Source organism: Medicago sativa, chromosome 5 (genome assembly GCF_051527215.1).
Source record: "Medicago sativa cultivar Bolivia chromosome 5, Bolivia_mono, whole genome shotgun sequence".
Classification (NCBI taxonomy): domain Eukaryota; kingdom Viridiplantae; phylum Streptophyta; class Magnoliopsida; order Fabales; family Fabaceae; genus Medicago; species Medicago sativa.
In genome coordinates, this window is record NC_140753.1 from 32,936,412 (window position 1) to 32,954,864 (window position 18,453).

Here is an 18,453-nt window from a genome sequence, read left to right on the forward strand (position 1 = left end):
CCCCTGCATATAATAATGCATTGTCTCTGACAACTAAATTATGTCTACGCAACACCGTAAACTTCCATTTAAACCAACATCAACTTAAACCAACCATTTTTTTTTATTAAAATAGACTTGATTGTGAGTACGTAAAATAGACTTGATTGAGTAAGACTTCATAAATGCTAGTATGTATATTTTGTAAGTGAATTCAACTTCAAGGATTTTTTTATAAACAATATTTTTCGATGCATAATCATTGACATATAGTATGTAAAACAATACCCAAGAGCGCTTAGAAGAGATGGAACGGGTCTCTTATAGCTTAACCAAGGTCCTGGGTTCGAATCAAGCCTTGGGCATGCAGCAGCGTTAAAACTCTTAGGGAGAGCCTGCCGCCCATTTGGGTCCCACAATGCTCGAGGGATTAGTCTCCGCAGTTGCGCGCGGAGGATACCCGATTTACACCCAAAAAAAATAGTATGTAAAACAATATTAATGAATAATAGTGATATAGTTATTCGTAATTTTATTTTAAATTCTTACTCAATGTAGTTTATTAAGTGAAAATTCATGAATAACTACGTTTTAAAAAATATCAGCATAGTCTCCGCAGTTGCGCGCGGAGGATACCCGGTTTACACCCAAAAAAATAGTATGTAAAAACAATATTAATGAATAATAGTGATATAGTTATTCGTAATTTTATTTTTAATTCTTACTCAATGTAGTTTATTAAGTGAAAATTCATGAATAACTACGTTTTAAAAAATATCAGCATAGTATGTAATTAGTCTTACTCAATGTGTACAAATAGATTTTTTTTTCCTCATATTATACTGTTTTTTTTTTAAATATAGCTATTTATGAATTTTCACGTAATAAACTAAGACTTACAAAATAATTGGATAGATGAGGTTATGTATAGTTCAGTGAGGGGCTATAACCTTTAAGGATAAACAATTGTTACATGAAAGGATTTATAAAATATAGAAACTAGCATTTATAAAGTCTATACTCAACAGTTGAATTCCTGTGACAATAAATGACAAACACCAAAATAGAAGTTTTGCTGATCATAAATTTATTTCACATACATTTGAAGCATCACTTGCAAACTTGTAACCTTATTTTCCCAAGCATGCTCATCTAGTAGCAGATTCAATCCATATAGATAATAATATCAAACTTGTGATATATGCCATTTGCAAGTACCTTTAAATCTTTTATGAAAAAAGTATCTCGAAATCTTATGACATAGCAATAGAAAATATTTTCCTCTACAAAATTTTCTTAAAACATTAAATTTGATAGGGGGGCCAAGGAAAGTACTAAACACACCAATAAACAAACCCCAAAAATTATATATATAGACACACACAAATGTGCGCGCAATGCAGCAAAGCTCCGATGCAAAATGTACAAGTGTCCATGCAAAGTTACTATTTTAAATTTCTTAACATGTGCAAATTTATACGTGATAGAAAAACCCTTACACACACGAGCGCACAATGCAACAAAGCTCCATAAAAATTATTGTCAGCACAAAAGGTTAAACCTTCCCCTCACATTAGTTTTGTAGTTTTGGTTCTAGTTCGAAATTCCGCAATTCGTAGACAATACGTAAATTTTATTGTAAATCTTCAATGATGTCAGAATGGTTTTCACCGGCATTGCATCGAGTGTGCTTTCCCTAATCTAATTTTTATTTATAAAGCAAAAAGCTATATATAGAAATTAATAAGATACCTCTCTTAAGTGCAAGAAACAGCACCTGGCAAAGTTTGATTAAACTAATGTATTTGCTTAGACACAAAGAAGCATCTTTAGGTGTGGTGGTGTGGTGCAGGTTTTTCAAATCTCAAGGCAATAAATTTTATTTTAGTTAACTCTCAGCCAAGTTACTGTGGTCTTTTTTTTATCTTTGTTTTAGAAAAAAGTGATTAAACTAATTGTTACTCTGAGTTTGAGTTCAAACAAAGAAAGCACTCATAAACATACACATTCACTACTATTGAGAAGAAATGAAAGAATGCACCAAAACCCAATGACTCAAACCCAAGAAGAAAAGTTTGGAATTTGAGGCAAATGTTTTCATTGTTTTCAATGCTTAACTCTTTCTCTTCTTCTCCTTCTTCTTCATTCTTTTCTATCATTATTCTCCTTCTTTTTGGTTTCTCTTTCTCTTCTTCTAACCATGAAGCCTCAACTCTCTTCACATGGCTTCATACTTCATCATCACAGCCACCTTCATCTTTCTCTAACTGGAACATCAATGATCCTAATCCATGCAACTGGACCTCCATAACATGCTCATCACTCTCCTTTGTAACTGAAATCAATATACAATCCATAACTCTTCAACTTCCTATACCATCAAACCTCTCTTCATTTCCATTTCTTAACAAGCTTGTTATTTCTGATTCCAACCTTACTGGAACCATTCCTTCTGACATTGGTGATTGTTCTTCACTCACTGTTATTGATCTTAGCTTTAACAATCTTGTTGGTTCTATTCCTTCAAGTATTGGAAAGTTAGAGAATCTTGTAAACTTGTCTTTGAATTCAAATCAGCTTACTGGAAAAATTCCATTTGAGATAAGTGATTGCATTAGTCTCAAAAATCTTCACCTTTTTGATAATCAGTTAGGTGGAAGTATTCCGAATTCCCTTGGAAAATTGTCGAAACTTGAAGTTCTTAGAGCAGGTGGGAACAAGGATATAGTTGGGAAGATTCCAGAAGAGATTGGTGAATGTAGTAATTTGACTGTTTTAGGGCTTGCTGATACAAGAATTTCAGGCTCTTTGCCTGTTTCTTTTGGTAAACTTAAAAAGCTTCAAACATTGTCAATTTATACAACTATGCTATCTGGTGAAATTCCGAAAGAGTTAGGTAACTGTTCTGAACTTGTTGATTTGTTTCTGTATGAAAATAGCTTATCAGGCTCTATTCCTTCAGAGATTGGTAAGTTGAAGAAGCTTGAACAGTTGTTTTTGTGGCAGAATGGTCTTGTTGGTGCTATTCCAAATGAGATTGGTAATTGTTCAAGTTTAAGAAACATTGATCTCTCTTTGAATTCATTATCTGGAACTATACCTTTGTCTTTAGGAACTCTATTAGAGCTTGAAGAGTTTATGATTAGTGATAATAATGTATCTGGTTCCATTCCTGCAACTCTTTCAAATGCTGAAAATCTTCAACAGTTGCAAGTTGATACAAATCAACTCTCAGGTTTGATTCCACAAGAGATTGGAAAGTTGTCAAATCTTTTGGTGTTTTTCGCTTGGCAGAATCAGCTTGAAGGAAGCATTCCTTCAAGTTTAGGAAACTGTAGTAAACTTCAAGCACTTGATTTGTCTAGAAATTCACTCACTGGTAGCATTCCTTCAGGACTATTTCAGCTTCAAAACCTCACAAAACTGCTTTTGATTTCAAATGATATATCAGGTTCTATACCATCAGAAATAGGTAGCTGCAAATCTCTTATAAGGTTGAGGCTTGGAAACAATAGGATTACTGGAAGCATTCCTAAGACAATAGGAAATCTCAGGAATTTGAACTTTTTAGATCTCTCTGGGAACCGCCTTTCAGGGCCGGTTCCCGATGAAATAAGAAGCTGCATACAACTTCAAATGATAGACTTCAGCTCTAACAACTTAGAAGGCTCACTTCCTAATTCCTTGTCATCATTATCTTCACTTCAGGTATTGGATGCATCTTTTAACAAGTTTTCAGGTCCGTTGCCGGCAAGTTTAGGTCGTCTTGTTTCATTAAGTAAGTTAATCTTTGGAAATAACTTGTTTTCTGGACCAATTCCTGCATCACTAAGCCTATGTTCAAGTCTCCAACTTATTGATCTTAGTAGCAATCAGCTCACTGGAAGCATACCGGCCGAATTAGGCCAAATTGAAGCTCTAGAAATCGCTCTCAATCTTAGTTGCAATTTACTAAGTGGAACAATACCTATTCAGATATCCTCTCTTAACAAGCTTTCCATACTAGACCTTTCACATAACCAGTTAGAAGGAGATTTGCAAACTCTTTCAGAGCTAGATAACCTTGTCTCACTCAATGTTTCTTACAACAAATTTACCGGCTATCTTCCAGATAACAAGCTTTTCAGGCAGTTAACATCAAAAGACCTCACCGGAAATCAAGGACTTTGCACTTCAGGTCAGGATTCATGCTTTGTATTGGACTCAAGCAAAACCGATATGGCGTTGAATAAGAATGAGATAAGGAAGTCGCGAAGGATTAGGCTAGCTGTTGGGTTGCTGATTGCCTTAACAGTTGTGATGTTACTTATGGGGATAACTGCTGTGATCAAAGCAAGAAGAACCATTCGAGACGATGATTCAGAATTAGGAGACTCGTGGCCATGGCAATTCATACCATTCCAGAAGCTAAACTTTTCAGTGGAACAAATACTGAGATGTTTGATTGATAGGAATATAATTGGTAAGGGATGCTCTGGTGTTGTTTATCGAGGTGAAATGGATAATGGAGAAGTCATTGCAGTGAAGAAACTGTGGCCTATAACAACTGATGAAGGAGAGGCATTGAAGGATTATAAAAGTGGAGTTCGAGACTCGTTCTCAGCTGAGGTCAAAGCACTTGGATCGATCCGGCATAAGAACATTGTCAGGTTCTTAGGGTGTTGTTGGAACAAGAAAACAAGATTGCTTATTTTTGATTATATGCCAAATGGAAGTTTAAGCAGTGTACTTCATGAGAGGACTGGAAGCTCTCTTGATTGGGAACTTAGGTTCCGAATTCTGTTAGGTTCTGCAGAAGGACTTGCATATCTACATCATGATTGTGTTCCTCCTATAGTCCACAGAGATATTAAAGCCAATAACATCTTGATTGGACTTGAATTTGAACCTTATATTGCTGATTTTGGCTTGGCTAAGCTTGTTGATGATGGTGATGTCGGTCGTTCTTCCAATACAGTTGCCGGTTCCTATGGTTATATCGCTCCAGGTTAGTGTGCCTGCACATGATTAAAATCACACTTTACATCTTTCAACACATTTTATTGGATTTATTTCATATGCTTAAAATGTTTGACTTTAATCATAATTACTTCTTAAGTCCTACGTATGATTGGTTGCGATTTTTTGACAGTATAAAACTTATTACTTCGACATTGTATAAAAAGTAAACTCTATTTTGTTTTAACAAGTTAAATTCGACTATAAATTTGTCTCAGAATATGGCTATATGATGAAGATCACAGAGAAGAGCGACGTTTATAGCTACGGTGTAGTTTTGTTAGAAGTCTTGACGGGTAAGCAACCAATTGATCCAACCATACCAGACGGCTTACACGTTGTTGATTGGGTGAGACAGAAAAGAGGTCTTGAAGTACTTGATCCCACCTTACTTTCAAGACCAGAATCAGAAATAGAAGAAATGATTCAGGCATTGGGAATAGCCTTATTGTGTGTAAATTCATCTCCTGATGAAAGACCAACAATGAGAGATATAGCAGCAATGCTGAAAGAAATAAAGAATGAAAGAGAAGAATATGCAAAATTTGATGTGCTTTTAAAAGGGTCTCATGCAAATGAAGCAAAAGTTCTTGCAACGTCTTCGTCAGCATCAGCAATGCAAAGTTTTAATAAAAGCAATAATACAAGTTTTTCTGTGTCTTCACTGCTTCATTCATCTTCAAGTTCAAAGATGAGCTTCAAATGATTAATCAGCTTTGTGTTATTGTATTTTATAAATTATATGTATGTAAATTTTGTTATAGTTGGATTGAATTCAACATATAGATCCAGAAACTACAAGTGTGGCGTTTTTGGAGTGTCATTGATGTGTAATCAAATCTAAATAGTTTGAACTGACCAATGTTTAAGTTCAAATTAAGATCATGTCAGCATAGCAATGAAATGTAGCCAATGTTGGTGTTACTATTATTGATTTTAAATAATGAGTGTTATAGATGCATATCCAGTATCTTTTAAATGGATTGTTGTTATTGACTTGACAGTAGTCACCATAAGTCATAACATTTCCGTGTAAGTTTTTAATGTGGTATTTTCTTAAATTGGATAAGGGTTAATAGGTCTTTACCCCTGTAATATAGGTCATTTCCGGTTACCCCCTGTAAATTTTTTTTTTTGATTTACCCCCTGTAAAAAAAATTTGTTTTGGTTTACCCCCTAATAAGCCATACAAAAACAAAAATTTCTTGAAAAAAAAATAAAATTGGTTTTTGTTTGGCCTATTAAGGGGGGTAAATCAAAACAAATTTTTTTTATAGGGGTAAATCAAAAAAAAAAAAAAAATTACAGAGGAAAACCGGAAATGACCTATATTACAGAGGGTAATGACCTATTAACCCATTGGATAATACTTAATTGTATATATAAAGGAGTTGTGTATTTTTAAATACAATCGATTTTATACAAAAAGGGCATAGTTCAATGCTTAAACTAAAGCTGAAGAGTTTTTTTACCGGAACTTATTGAAATTTTAAGACGTACCATTGATTCAAAAAAAAATTGTAGAAGAAGTGAAGAACTATAATTTACTCCATATTGTCTCTATGAATAAGACAATATCCATTCCAACTCTCTTCCTTTGCTTTCGGTAAAGATTTAATTCCTAAAGATTCAATGCTTCTATAGCAATGTTGTTATTCATCAACTCAACAACTCACCGCATTGTCCCATTTTCCCATTAATTGGACTTTGATTTATGAACCTTTCTATTGTGCTGTTAGCATTTTGGTATATGAGCATTTTGCAAGAGTATTTGGTAAGGTTCATGAGTGAAAACTGAAAAGTACTCGGAAGAATTTATTTTTCCGCCCTCACACTTCTCGCACACCCTCGAATTTTTCGTTCGAATTTTAAAATCTGAACCATTTTTAAGAATTCGGATCATAAAATATTGTCTTGGTTCATCCAAATATTGTCTCGATAGGATTCATAAAATAAAATCCAAACAAATGTAATATCATTTCGGATCAAAATCCGGTTGAGACAATATTTTCACCAATCAATATCTCTTTGTGCTAAAAAATATCCTCCAAGACTTATCTCTCGAATATGTTAAAATGAAAAATAAAATAAAAATGTCTTCGAAGAGTATGTCCTGAATATTTTAGGGGTCTAAAAGACATTGGGGGGGTCGGGAAAAGAAATTTTCTAAAACAGATGGTATTGTAATGCCAAGCCCAATTCTGTTTTATTCGAAAAGCCAGCCCATCATCTCTGCAGGTCCATCAAAGCACTGCCATTGTGTATCAGAATCACCAAATCGCGAACTCAAGTCGCCGGAACACGCGGTGGTCGTCGTAGCAAGAAGGAAGCGCCGATAAACATTGTAAGAAACTCCACGTTTCATTCTTTGCTTCCATTTCCTGCATTTTCCAGCTAGCTTCTAAGTTCAATTCTTTGAGATTGAAGGAATACATGCACATTTATTGTTATCGGTGAAATAATGTATTTAAGCGATATTTTTTGTTATTTATTTTGATGTATATCTGCTGTTTGTTCAAATGTCTGAATGAATCTCAAACCTATAAGAGGGAAAATAGGGATATATTGATGAAACAATGAAATTAAGCATTGTTTTTTGTTATATATTTTGATGTATATCAAGTGTTTGTTCAAATGTCTGAATGAATCTCACTCATATTTTTCTTTTCGATATAGTCTGTTTGTTATATTCCCATGTTTTTGCCATATACGGCCAAATAATTCTGTTGATTGTGTGTGGTGTGTTGGCGAGGTGGAGATGTCAATCCTTGTATTTTTTATGGGCGTATCTTTGTTTGAGCGCTACTGGCTCGTCATGTATACAACTCTGTTTTTTCTTGCCCTCCATTCACGGCTTGTGTTTGGTGTTGCTTAATAATATTTGTAGTTAAAAAAAAAAAAGTTCTTCCCACCCCTCATTCTTATAAACATTAAATTTTAGCCACACCAATATCAAATGTCTAGATCCCCCTGCATGAGGGTATAACTCAATTACATTTTATACTTGAACTTTCTTTGAAGGATTGCAATTTTTATCGAAAATTGAAAATGATCTTCATTTTCATCAGTATATCAATATTAATGAAGTGGTAACGGAGAATATGAGGGCAGGGCTTATAGAGATTTAGTACAGGAGCGTTATCTTAAGAATTGTACTTTTAATTGGAATCATTTTTTGAAATTGTCCTCCATTGTTATGTTTGATCTGTACCCTGTCTATCGATTTTATCATCTCATGTTAAATACTATTACATATGCTTGCACTTATATGAGTTCATATAGTTGACCGTTGTATTTTCAGAATTATAAATGACAAATCAATATTAGGAATATAGTGCTCCTATTGTACTCAATGCAATTTTATCAGCCTATTTTTTTCCGAAGATATTGTAATAGCTAATAGCCCTCAAATATTTGTCAAATTGACAATATTTCAGACTATCATGGTAAATGTGAGACTTTTTGAATTGTTAGGAACTTCTATTCCAATTTGCATCATGTCTGCTTTTTTTTCAATATCATGTATTGTTTCAATGTTTTATAGGTAAGTTTAGTTTGGCTGACTTTTGAGTGTGAGTTTTGATTGTATTCTCTTGTTTTATTTTTAAAATAAATTTGAAGGAAATAAGTGTAAACGGCCAACCAGCCCAGGGTGTGAGTAGCCCGTTGAATTGGTCTATAGGCTGGCCGATTTATTTCATAGTAAATATGTTTTTTTTTTTAAAAAGTTGTGTCTATAAGCCAGCCCTTGTCCACATTGTTTTTGGACTATGAGCTTTTCTATGGGTGGACTTTCTTGGATATCATCATTTTCTGAGAAAATAGTTCTATGATTTTTTTTATTATGCATTATTACTGGCATCATTTGTGCAGATTATGTTATTTGACTGGCATCGCTGATGGTGGTTATTGTTTTTTTCTGTGTCTCATAGAAGAAGATGCCTCTGGGGCTAATTTTAGGAATTGGGAGGGCGTATCGATTGAAGCGAGCATCAACACTTGATATTCTATCACCAAAACGTGCTCCTCGAGGTTTTTACAAGGGAAAGAACTGCAAGCCCACTGGTTTCTTCACTCGCAAAGGTTTGTTTTCTTTAATGGAAGTCGTGGTTTTATCTTTTTGTAGTTGTTTGAGGAGCATTTAAAATTGACATATAGAATGCACTTCTGTACTAGTCCAGCATTTTATCACTATCTCTGGACTGAACTCCATGGATTACTTGATCCCATTACATATTTTATTTTGGAACAAATGGGGCAGATTTGTTTGATTATGCATACTGGTTAGTGGCTAATATTGCGTAACGTTATCTCCAAAATCGTCCAAAACTTTAGTTAGTTATTTTAATCTAAAGAAAGAAATATAATCTTAATGACTTGGCTATTTGCAGACATTTTGATCTTACTTTGAATAGATACATTCAATATAGCATGAGCTATAGATATTTCATACACTGAAAAGCAATTCATACACTGAAAAGCATAACTTACAATGTTTAGGTATATGTAATGTAATGTAATTAGATAAATCATTCTAGGTTGTATAGTCACATTTGAGTATAGATTATTTCAAATATTATTTTTTTCTACATTTTAATTCAGTTTGAAATGCACAAGTGATTGCACTTGCACTTATAATCATAACACTTGCACGTTTTAGTTTCCTTTACAAGAAGTGATTTTCCTTTTTGGTCATTAAGCTGATTTGGCTATAATTTTCATTGGGTGAGTAATAGAAGCATAATCCAATTCTTGTATAAGGTTTCTATTGAAGAACAATTCTTACATATACGATGGAGTATTATCACTTTTTGCATTACATATCACGTGAAAGGTGTAATAATATTTTAATACCGTGAAACTAAAACATGAAATGTTAACACTTTGGAATTTGATTATTATTAGTCCTTTTTTTTTTAAATTTAAGATTTGGATAATTGTCTATATAGTTATATATTACATCAATTTTTTGTTTTATTTTGTTATTTTAGACTGTTGATTTAAATAAAGGTGTTAAGATACATTAAGTAGCACTAAATTAGGGAGTAATATGCTAGTTCAACAAATTAGAGTGGAAAGCACCGGACAGAGCTAAAATGCTTTTAAACCCCTTTTCAATGATTTGTAAATTTGGCTGTTTTTAATTTTCTGTTACTAGTTGATTTTTACTTATGAGGGCTAATTTAATTTTCTGTAACTAGTTGATTTTGGCTTATGAGGGCTAAAGATGCCTACTTGTGTTTCACTTTATCTTTATGAGGGCTGGTAGTCCTTTCTATTATGGGTTTTGACGAAAGAAATACTTGCATTTCTATGTTGAACTTTAGAAAGTGGCTGACCTTGTAATAATTTATGCTGCTTCTCATGTTCTGGCTGTCCATAGTTAGTAAATGTGACTTTGTAAAACACTAGAATCATTATTTAGACTTATTTAGAAAACTCAGCAGTATTGCTTTCCTATACTGTTTGTTTAACCATGAAGCACATTTTAGGTATTGTAATAAAATAGTTTGCTAAGCTATATGCTAATTGTGTTCATCTATTTTGTAATATTAATTGGGATGTAATCCTGCATATTGTTTCAGGTGGGTATGTGGTGGTGAAGGAAAAGTTACCAAACTATGTAGTTCCTGATTTGACTGGTTTTAAGGTTTTTATCTTCGACTCATCTAATTGTTATGTTGCCTTGTCTTCTTTCTACTTGTTTATGGTGTCGAAATTTACATGGATAACCATTGGTATTCAGTTCTTCTGCTCTTGATAGTATAGTTTGACCTTGTTCCTTTAATTTCTCTCCCTCTTCTGTGAACTCAACTTTGTTTTAGCTCATTTATGGTTTCTATATTTATCTTTAGCTTCCTTATTTTGACAGTGGAAATAGCAGGAACCTAGATGTTCGATTCTCATCATGTTATTTGTTTCATTGCACTGTATTATCTTCTTTTTTTCTTTCTCTCTTATAATGTGCTTGTATTTGCTTCTGTAGGCATAGTCTACCTTAAAATGTATGCTATAGTGATATAAAAATTGAGTCATTGTCCTTAGCCGCAGTATCCTATTGTTTATGAGGAAAAGAAAGGGTTCATCTCAATGAAAATTACTACGAGCTTTGAACAATATAATTTCTTTTAGGAATGATTCGGGGTTGAGAAATTCTGTGAGTTTGGAGGGGTGGGGAGGAAAGGGTTTTGGGAGTTTAGAAAAGAAAGCCTTTGGGAGTTTGGAGGGGAAGGTTCCGAGGAGAGGAGGAAAAGTGAAAGGGAGGGGAGTCATCTTGTTTGGGAGAAAATTTTTAAAGGAGGGGATGGGGTTGCTTATAATTGATATTTTTTTGTTGAGAGAATTATTATAAAAAGATAAAAATGATTTGGTGTATTTGGCCAAGTCTTCCAAAACTCTTCAGTACATTTTTTTTAGTTCTTCCATATAGGACAGTTTTAGTTTTATGGTGAAAAATAAACTCTCGCACACAAGGTGGAGAATTATCGCTCGTTTTTATTTCCTTTTTACTCTTCATTTTCTCCCAAGTCCTTCCCTTTACATCCTAACTCAAACAATAAGATTAAAACTGTAATGATTATAGTTTATATCGTTCACTATTACTACTGATTCATGCTATTTGTCTTTTATGCAGCTCAAACCATACGTATCCCAATGTCCCATAGAAGCAAAGACCTCCGAGGCTTCTCAAACGGCTAAATAACCAAATTCAGTAGTTTAGTACATTAGCTGCAAATCTTTTCTCCATGAATAATATGACTGTCACATACATCTGATACTATGGATATAAACTTATCAATTCCGTATCTGTAACATGATGAATGAATTGCATATTTATTTGTGATCAAACTCGACTCATATATGAACTGTGTGTTGTTTTTGGTTGATAACAATCTTTTTCAAAAAGAAAAAACACAATTCACATAAATTCCAATTTTTTAGCTATATAATCGTATAATTGACAATTTATTTATAGTTTAAGCATTCAGTTGAAGCGCTTATAATTATGCATCTGCAAATAAATTTTGCTTAAAAAGTTCAATTGAAGCTCTCAAATGAAAATGATTTCGAAACTTTTTGATTGGACATTTGACTTTTAGAGATTAAATGTTTATCGTGAGATAAGCAGAGTTACAAATTTGATGCGTTTGATGGAAACCTGAATTTCATTTGGTTCAAGCAAGATGAATGGTATTTTGGGTGACTGAACTTACAAATTTGTTGACTGTGTGAAGATTGATACCGTTTATTTACTTTCTTTCCTTTACCTGCGATCAATTTGGGGATGTTGCTTACTTTTTTCCTTTACCTACGATCGATTTGTGCAAAAATTGATTGAGCATTTGGCTTGACGGAAAATTTGATTGATTTAGTTACTATCTAGAATAGAAGTGAAGAAGAGGAGATATTGCAGCATGATCAGGTGTATTCTAATTCTTTTGACATGTTAAAAAGGGAGTTATTAAGCTATTTCTGTTCTCTAGTTCTCCACTGTTGAGAGAGAGTGTTAAGCAACTACATGTTGTCCGACATATGTCGAAGTTCAACATCAATACATTCAAATATTTCATTTTCTTATATTATTACGGGTGCCTGCGTGTGTTGTATCCAATTTTCGTTTCTGTATTTCATTGATTTCAATCACAGCTGAAAGTATTAGTCACTCCATATAAACCAAAGATAAATATTACTTTTAACACTTCGTAAAAGAATAGATAAATATTTTAATACATGGTAGAATTGTTTTGCAGTACAATGAAAATTTATCATAGTTATGCTTTCCATCACACAATAGATTATATCAACAGAAAATTATTGTTAAAACTGAATGGGATTTGAATCTGAGAACAAATCTGAAATTATTTAAAGCAAAAATCTACAAATTTGATTTGGTTCTTATGAAATTTTAACGGCATTTGAGATGCGAAAAAGAAGAGGTGTACAAGATGTAAGAGCAAGATCAGAAAAAACATCACAAGAAAAAGATTAAGAATCATTTCGAACGAGATGAGATACAAAAACAAGAGCAAAACTGAACAGAAGATGTGAACAAGATGCGAAATGCAATTTCATCCAGAGACGGTCTGCGAAAAAATGAGAGAGCGAGATAGAAATTTAGAACAAGGTGTATTCAATGAGTGCAACTTAAAAACTAATATTCATGCAACAATTTATAACAAAGGAACGTTACCTTAAACTTATGTTAGCAACATATAAAAATATGTTGCCATCAAATTTTACCAAAAGGTCTAAATGTATTAGTGACATGCTAACACTCTCATGAGCCTCTTTTCTAGTTCAATAATGCTGTCATTACAACTTCAACAAAAAAGAAAATGCTGCTGTTAATATCATAATATAAGCAGAACAGGAATAATAGAACAAAATAATGTTTGACGCGCGCACAATTTATTCTTAAGACAAGAAATCGATTGCACCTAATAAGCATCTTCAATTTTTTTGTGGAGCTCGAACCTATTTTTAATATCGGTTCGGACATCATCAACTCCTGCCAAACTCTTCAAGAAAGGAATCAATGAAAGCAATTTATTATCTGAAGGATCAGCAAACCAAGTCTCAATTGGTATTCCATTCTCCACTTGGAACCCAAATAAATGCGGGGAGCTGTCAATCATTATAACACGTGCTAAATCACGACCGAGTATTGTTAAATCTTTAACGTATTTCCCATCCACATAAACACAGGATTCACGGAATAGACGATGACGAAATATCTTCCGGCTTGGGTCAAGCATATTTAGGAGTTTGTCGGCATAAATCCTTTGACCAGCAGTAAATATAATAATCTCAAAAAGACCAGAAACTTCGTCAAGGAATTCTTTTAGGTGAGGACGACAGCGTACATAAACATCCTCCTTTACAGAATCAAAATTCACAGTAAAAGTGAAGTCTTGGCGTTCCTTAGGTTCTACTAGGGTAGAATGCACCAAAGTTCCATCCAAGCCCAGAACAAGAGTTGTAGGAGGGCAGTGTCGAGTCTGCCTAGGTAGCAACATCTGCCTAAAAGTGGGAACAACCTCTGATAACTGTGGTAAGGTCTTTATGAAGAAGTAAGGGTCAAAATAATCCTCTAAACAAGGAGAGAACATAGTCGCCGGAGTAACATCCTGCTTTTTATCCTCGATATCTATTGAAGCACCATCAACTGATTCAGTTCCCAGATTTAGAGGCCTTTGCTCAGCATCTTTATGCTCAAAAGTGCTAGAAGATTCATTAGTTTTTCTTCCAGAAGATGTAATTAAATCAGCTACGAAGCCATTTTCAGAGGCCTTCGTCTGTGCTCTTGAAATGTTCGAAGAACTGCATTCTCGACTACGGTTTCTCCTAGTTTGCATCTTCACTTTGAGTTATGCTCCACAGACTTGCTTAACTTTTGTGGGCCTAATAAAGCAGCAAATAATTATCCTGATGTGGAAATCAAAATCAGTAAGCTCTTGCTGCAGCAATCACATTCAGACCAGCACATATGGAAAGTTTAACAAGATTGATAGAATTGAGAAAATATTATTGAATTCATTGATTACAAAGGATATGAGTACATGTATATATACAATGTGAAAACCAAATAATTGAAGGGAAAATTCATCTAAGCAACTAAATGATCTATAACTACCCTTAACCAATCATAACTAACTATAACCAAAAGTTAGTTATTAGTTAGAATAACGGTCGCGGTCTCGTATAGGATTCTGCGATTTCGGCTGTTGCGAAAGTTGTGTTATGGATTGCGATTGTGATGGTGTGAATTAATCACAACATCGCACTACTCTTAAATAATGTATAATAACTTAAATTAGAGATAGATTTTAAATTTTGAATTAGAGAAAGAGCCTAAAGGAGACAATATTATGTAGTTTATGTTCAAATCTGTAATAAAAATATGATTTTCATCCAACTAAATTGAAAAATAAAAGGAATCTTTGTATATTGTCATGAACGACATTATGTTGCAGACATAGCGGTGTTTCGTCGCGGCTGTAACAGTGTTTCGTGGTGATTTTTTTTGTCACTATGTAAAAACTGGGAAAACGGTATATACCTTTTTGTCGCGGCCATTTTCTCTTTAACGGACTGTTTTTTAAAACATTGGCTAGAACTATGGTTAAGACACTAACTATGGTAACTTGTTAAACAGGTAATCTAGTTTAATAGGAAATAACTATAACTAAGTATCTAATAACACAAGCAAAATTATACCTAATTACCTCGGAAAAAATAAGCTTAAAGAACGGAATAGAATCCTAGATGTTTTTCCTATACTACAAAATTTGGATGTTTTCCCTCCAGTGAGAAAGGTGAGAGCAATAAACTACTATATTTTAAAATCATACAGCGTTGGAAAAAACTGCCTTTAAGCATGAGTTGTTGATCACATTGGATAAACTGTGAATTTAGTCACTAAACTGTTACTCCATCTTCAATTTGGTCAGTCACTAAATCAACTAAAAAGTGTCTCTAAACTATACTCTCGTTCATCAATTTAGTCCCTAAACTAGTTGACTAAGAGACAAAATGGATGGATGAAATTATTGTTTAGAAACTTTTGGTCGATTTTAATAGTTTAGTGAGTATATCGATTGTTTACTGACTAAATATATTGTTTATTCAACAAAAACTCATCTTTCAATCAAGCTTTGGTCTAAAGGTTTGATATGTTTGTTACATATTTGGGTTGGGTACACATCTTAATAATCCAAGTGGTTATTACATCGGTAGTTCTCGAACTAAAATTGAAGAGTTTAGAATTCAAGCTTGGTATTTTAAATTTTGGAATAAAGAAAAAGATCAAAATTTGATTGTTTGATGCACCGTCCGATTTCGATTCAATGATTGTAAGACATGACATCTATATCTATTTGTTGAAAATCGCTCTTCTCCTTTTCAAAATTACTCATTCCCTTGATCCAGAGGGAGTTAACTCACGCTTAGCATTTTTCAAGGGTAGTTAACTCACGCTGACATATTTTATATCGGTTCAATCACTTTTTAAGTCGGGTCAACCGATCTTAAAAGTGTCAACGGGAGTTAACTCATTTATCAATGTCGAGCGTGAGTTAACTCCCGTAAGGTTAAGGGAATGGACAATTTTAAAAGGGAGAAGAACAATTTTCTTATTTGTTACGAAGCTATGTAAAAATATTGAGGGACAACTATTTCATAAAACCGTTCCTACATGATTTTGCTATCAACACTACTTGGAGAAGGTTTTGATTTTTTTTTTTCTTTCTGAGTGGTGCTTTTTCCCCCTTAAAAAAACACTACCTTGCGCAAAAAATAAGAAAAAAAATAAACAATCAATTTAGTCACTAAACTATTACTCCATCTCCAATTTGTTCGGTCACTAAAGCAATTAAAAGGTCTCTAAACTATACTCTCGTTCATCAATTTAGTCTCTAAACTAGTTGACTAAAGGACAAAATTGATGGATGAAATCACAATTTAGGAACTTTTAGTCGATTTTAATAATTTATGAAGCAAAGTTGTTTATCGACTAGATTGTTTATTCAACAAAAACTCATCTTTCTATCAAGTGTTGGCCTAAGGTTTAAACTGTTCCTACACGATTTTGCTATCAACACAACTTAAAGAAGGTTTTAATGTTTTTTCTTTTCTTTTAAGCAGTGTGTTTTTTTTTTCTTTCAAAAAAAATAAAAAACACTACTTAAAACTTAAAGAAGGTTTTAATGTTTTTTCTTTTCTTTTAAGCAGTGTGTTTTTTTTTTCTTTCAAAAAAATAAAAAACACTACTTAAAAGGAAAAAAACATTAAAACCTTGTGCAAAAAGATTAACAAGAATAAGAACGTACACGAAGCCATGGAAAAATATTGAGCAACAACTATTTCATTAAACTGTTCCTACATGATTTTGCTATCAACACTACTTAAAATAAAAGGGAGGAAAAACATCTAAAAAAAACATTAAAACATAGTAAAAAAAAAAAAAAAAACATGAAGAAGAATAAGAACGTTACCTTTAGAAGAAAAGGAAGAGAGAAGGAATTATGTATTGTGGAAGAAAACAAAAGACCAAGGGGTTCGAGAGTGGTATTTATATAACATATTTTACTAAAAACCACTTAAATCCATACAGATACTCTATCAAAATTTATTTTTATTTATGATACTTTTTATAAAGGGTAAAAAATCTCATTTGAATATCACGTTGATTTTGTTGCACCCTTTAAAAGATCTTTATTAGATTTTTATCAAATAAATAAATAAAAAATTTCAGAGGTCTTAATAAAAAAAAACTTGACTATATTTTTATACGAATCAAACTTTTACGTGTATTTCTGTTGTAATAAAATTAATGAGTGCTGAAATTTCTATAGCTTAATTTGTCCAAATTTCATTATCTTTAATATTCTTTCTTTTTAATTTTGAAGTCAATCTTTTTCCTACTTCCGTACAAAAATATCTTGATCATTCATGATCAATTAGACCCTTGTTTCCTTTTTTGTTCGCGTGATCTTTTCAAAAATATTCAATACATTTACAACTTTTTTTTTTATATAAATATTGAGATTGTTTCATTTTTTGTTTTTTTTTTATATAAATATTGAGATTGTTTCATTTTTTGTTCAAATAAGATGCACATTTATTGTCTCGTGAGCATAGCTCAGTTGGTAGGACAATGCATTATTATATGCAGGGGTCGGGGTTCGAACCCCGGACACCCCACTTATTCACCTTATAAAGTGAATTCTAGCCACTAGGCTACCTGACAAAAAAAAAAGATGCACATTTATTAATTTTATAAACCTGTGAAAAATAAATAACACAATGGTAATAGAATTCAACTTTAGTCCCATGAGCTTAGCTCACTTGATAAGGGATAATGCATATTATATGCAGGGGTCGGGGTTCGAACCCCAGACACCGCACTTATTCACCTTTAAGGTGAATTTCTCTAGCCGCTAGACTATCTGACCAAAAAAAATAAAAAAAATTCAACTTCAATTGTCCACGTAAGCACAACTCAATTGTTAGCTTTGTAAGGACAATATTAGTGCCTAGTGTTTGAACCTCGGATTGTCTACTTCTCCATATTTAAAATGTATGAGCCTCAACCAACATGTAACTTGATGAAGAAAAAAAAAACTCAACTTTAATTGTCTTGTACTAGTTGGTAGCTGCAGGGACATTGATATGCAAGGGTCATCGAGAATTAGTATGCATGTTTCCCAATTTGTTGGAGTTCACCCTTCGAGGAAGGATACTCGTACATGTTTTCAAATGACTTGGCTAGCTATTATTGGGATCATTTGGAAGAAGTGTAACCTTCAGATTTTTCAAAACAAACAGTCTTATATCCCTCAAATGGTTGAGAGGGTGAAGCTTCATTCGTGGTAGTGGCTTAAGGCGCATATGTCTCATCTCTATTTGAATTTCATGCATGATGGACCAACCCGCTTGTTTGTTTAGGTTATTTCACCATCTAATGTCGCTCATTGG

General features: G+C 33.1%; 2 protein-coding genes and 1 pseudogene across 2 annotated transcripts; 2 read left to right on the plus strand and 1 right to left on the minus strand.

The window, feature by feature from the left end:
• The first annotated feature begins 1,985 nt into the window (after positions 1 to 1,985).
• Positions 1,986 to 5,918, plus strand: LOC146921882 (Leucine-rich repeat receptor-like protein kinase family protein). Its single transcript, XM_085715122.1, has 2 exons — positions 1,986 to 4,966; positions 5,196 to 5,918. Exons 1-2 carry the CDS (start codon positions 2,071 to 2,073, stop codon positions 5,681 to 5,683), a joined length of 3,384 nt encoding a protein of 1,127 aa, XP_085571248.1. The 5' UTR covers positions 1,986 to 2,070; the 3' UTR covers positions 5,684 to 5,918.
• Positions 5,919 to 7,195: 1,277 nt separating this feature from the next.
• Positions 7,196 to 11,826, plus strand: LOC146921883 (uncharacterized). Its single transcript, XM_085715123.1, has 4 exons — positions 7,196 to 7,321; positions 8,910 to 9,060; positions 10,563 to 10,627; positions 11,612 to 11,826. Exons 2-4 carry the CDS (start codon positions 8,916 to 8,918, stop codon positions 11,678 to 11,680), a joined length of 279 nt encoding a protein of 92 aa, XP_085571249.1. The 5' UTR covers positions 7,196 to 7,321; positions 8,910 to 8,915; the 3' UTR covers positions 11,681 to 11,826.
• A 1,305-nt stretch (positions 11,827 to 13,131) lies between these two features.
• Positions 13,132 to 14,490, minus strand: LOC146921884 (uncharacterized; annotated as a pseudogene).
• Positions 14,491 to 18,453: the final 3,963 nt, after the last annotated feature.

Bases quoted from the DNA above. Each gene is read 5' to 3' on its own strand.
- LOC146921883 (XM_085715123.1), top strand. From the start codon at position 8,916: ATGCCTCTGGGGCTAATTTTAGGAATTGGGAGGGCGTATCGATTGAAG. The intron at 9,061-10,562 runs GTTTGTTTTCTT...ATATTGTTTCAG, and splicing joins TGGTTTCTTCACTCGCAAAG to GTGGGTATGTGGTGGTGAAG. The intron at 10,628-11,611 runs GTTTTTATCTTC...TCTTTTATGCAG, and splicing joins CTGATTTGACTGGTTTTAAG to CTCAAACCATACGTATCCCA.
- LOC146921882 (XM_085715122.1), top strand. From the start codon at position 2,071: ATGTTTTCATTGTTTTCAATGCTTAACTCTTTCTCTTCTTCTCCTTCT. The intron at 4,967-5,195 runs GTTAGTGTGCCT...AATTTGTCTCAG, and splicing joins CTATGGTTATATCGCTCCAG to AATATGGCTATATGATGAAG.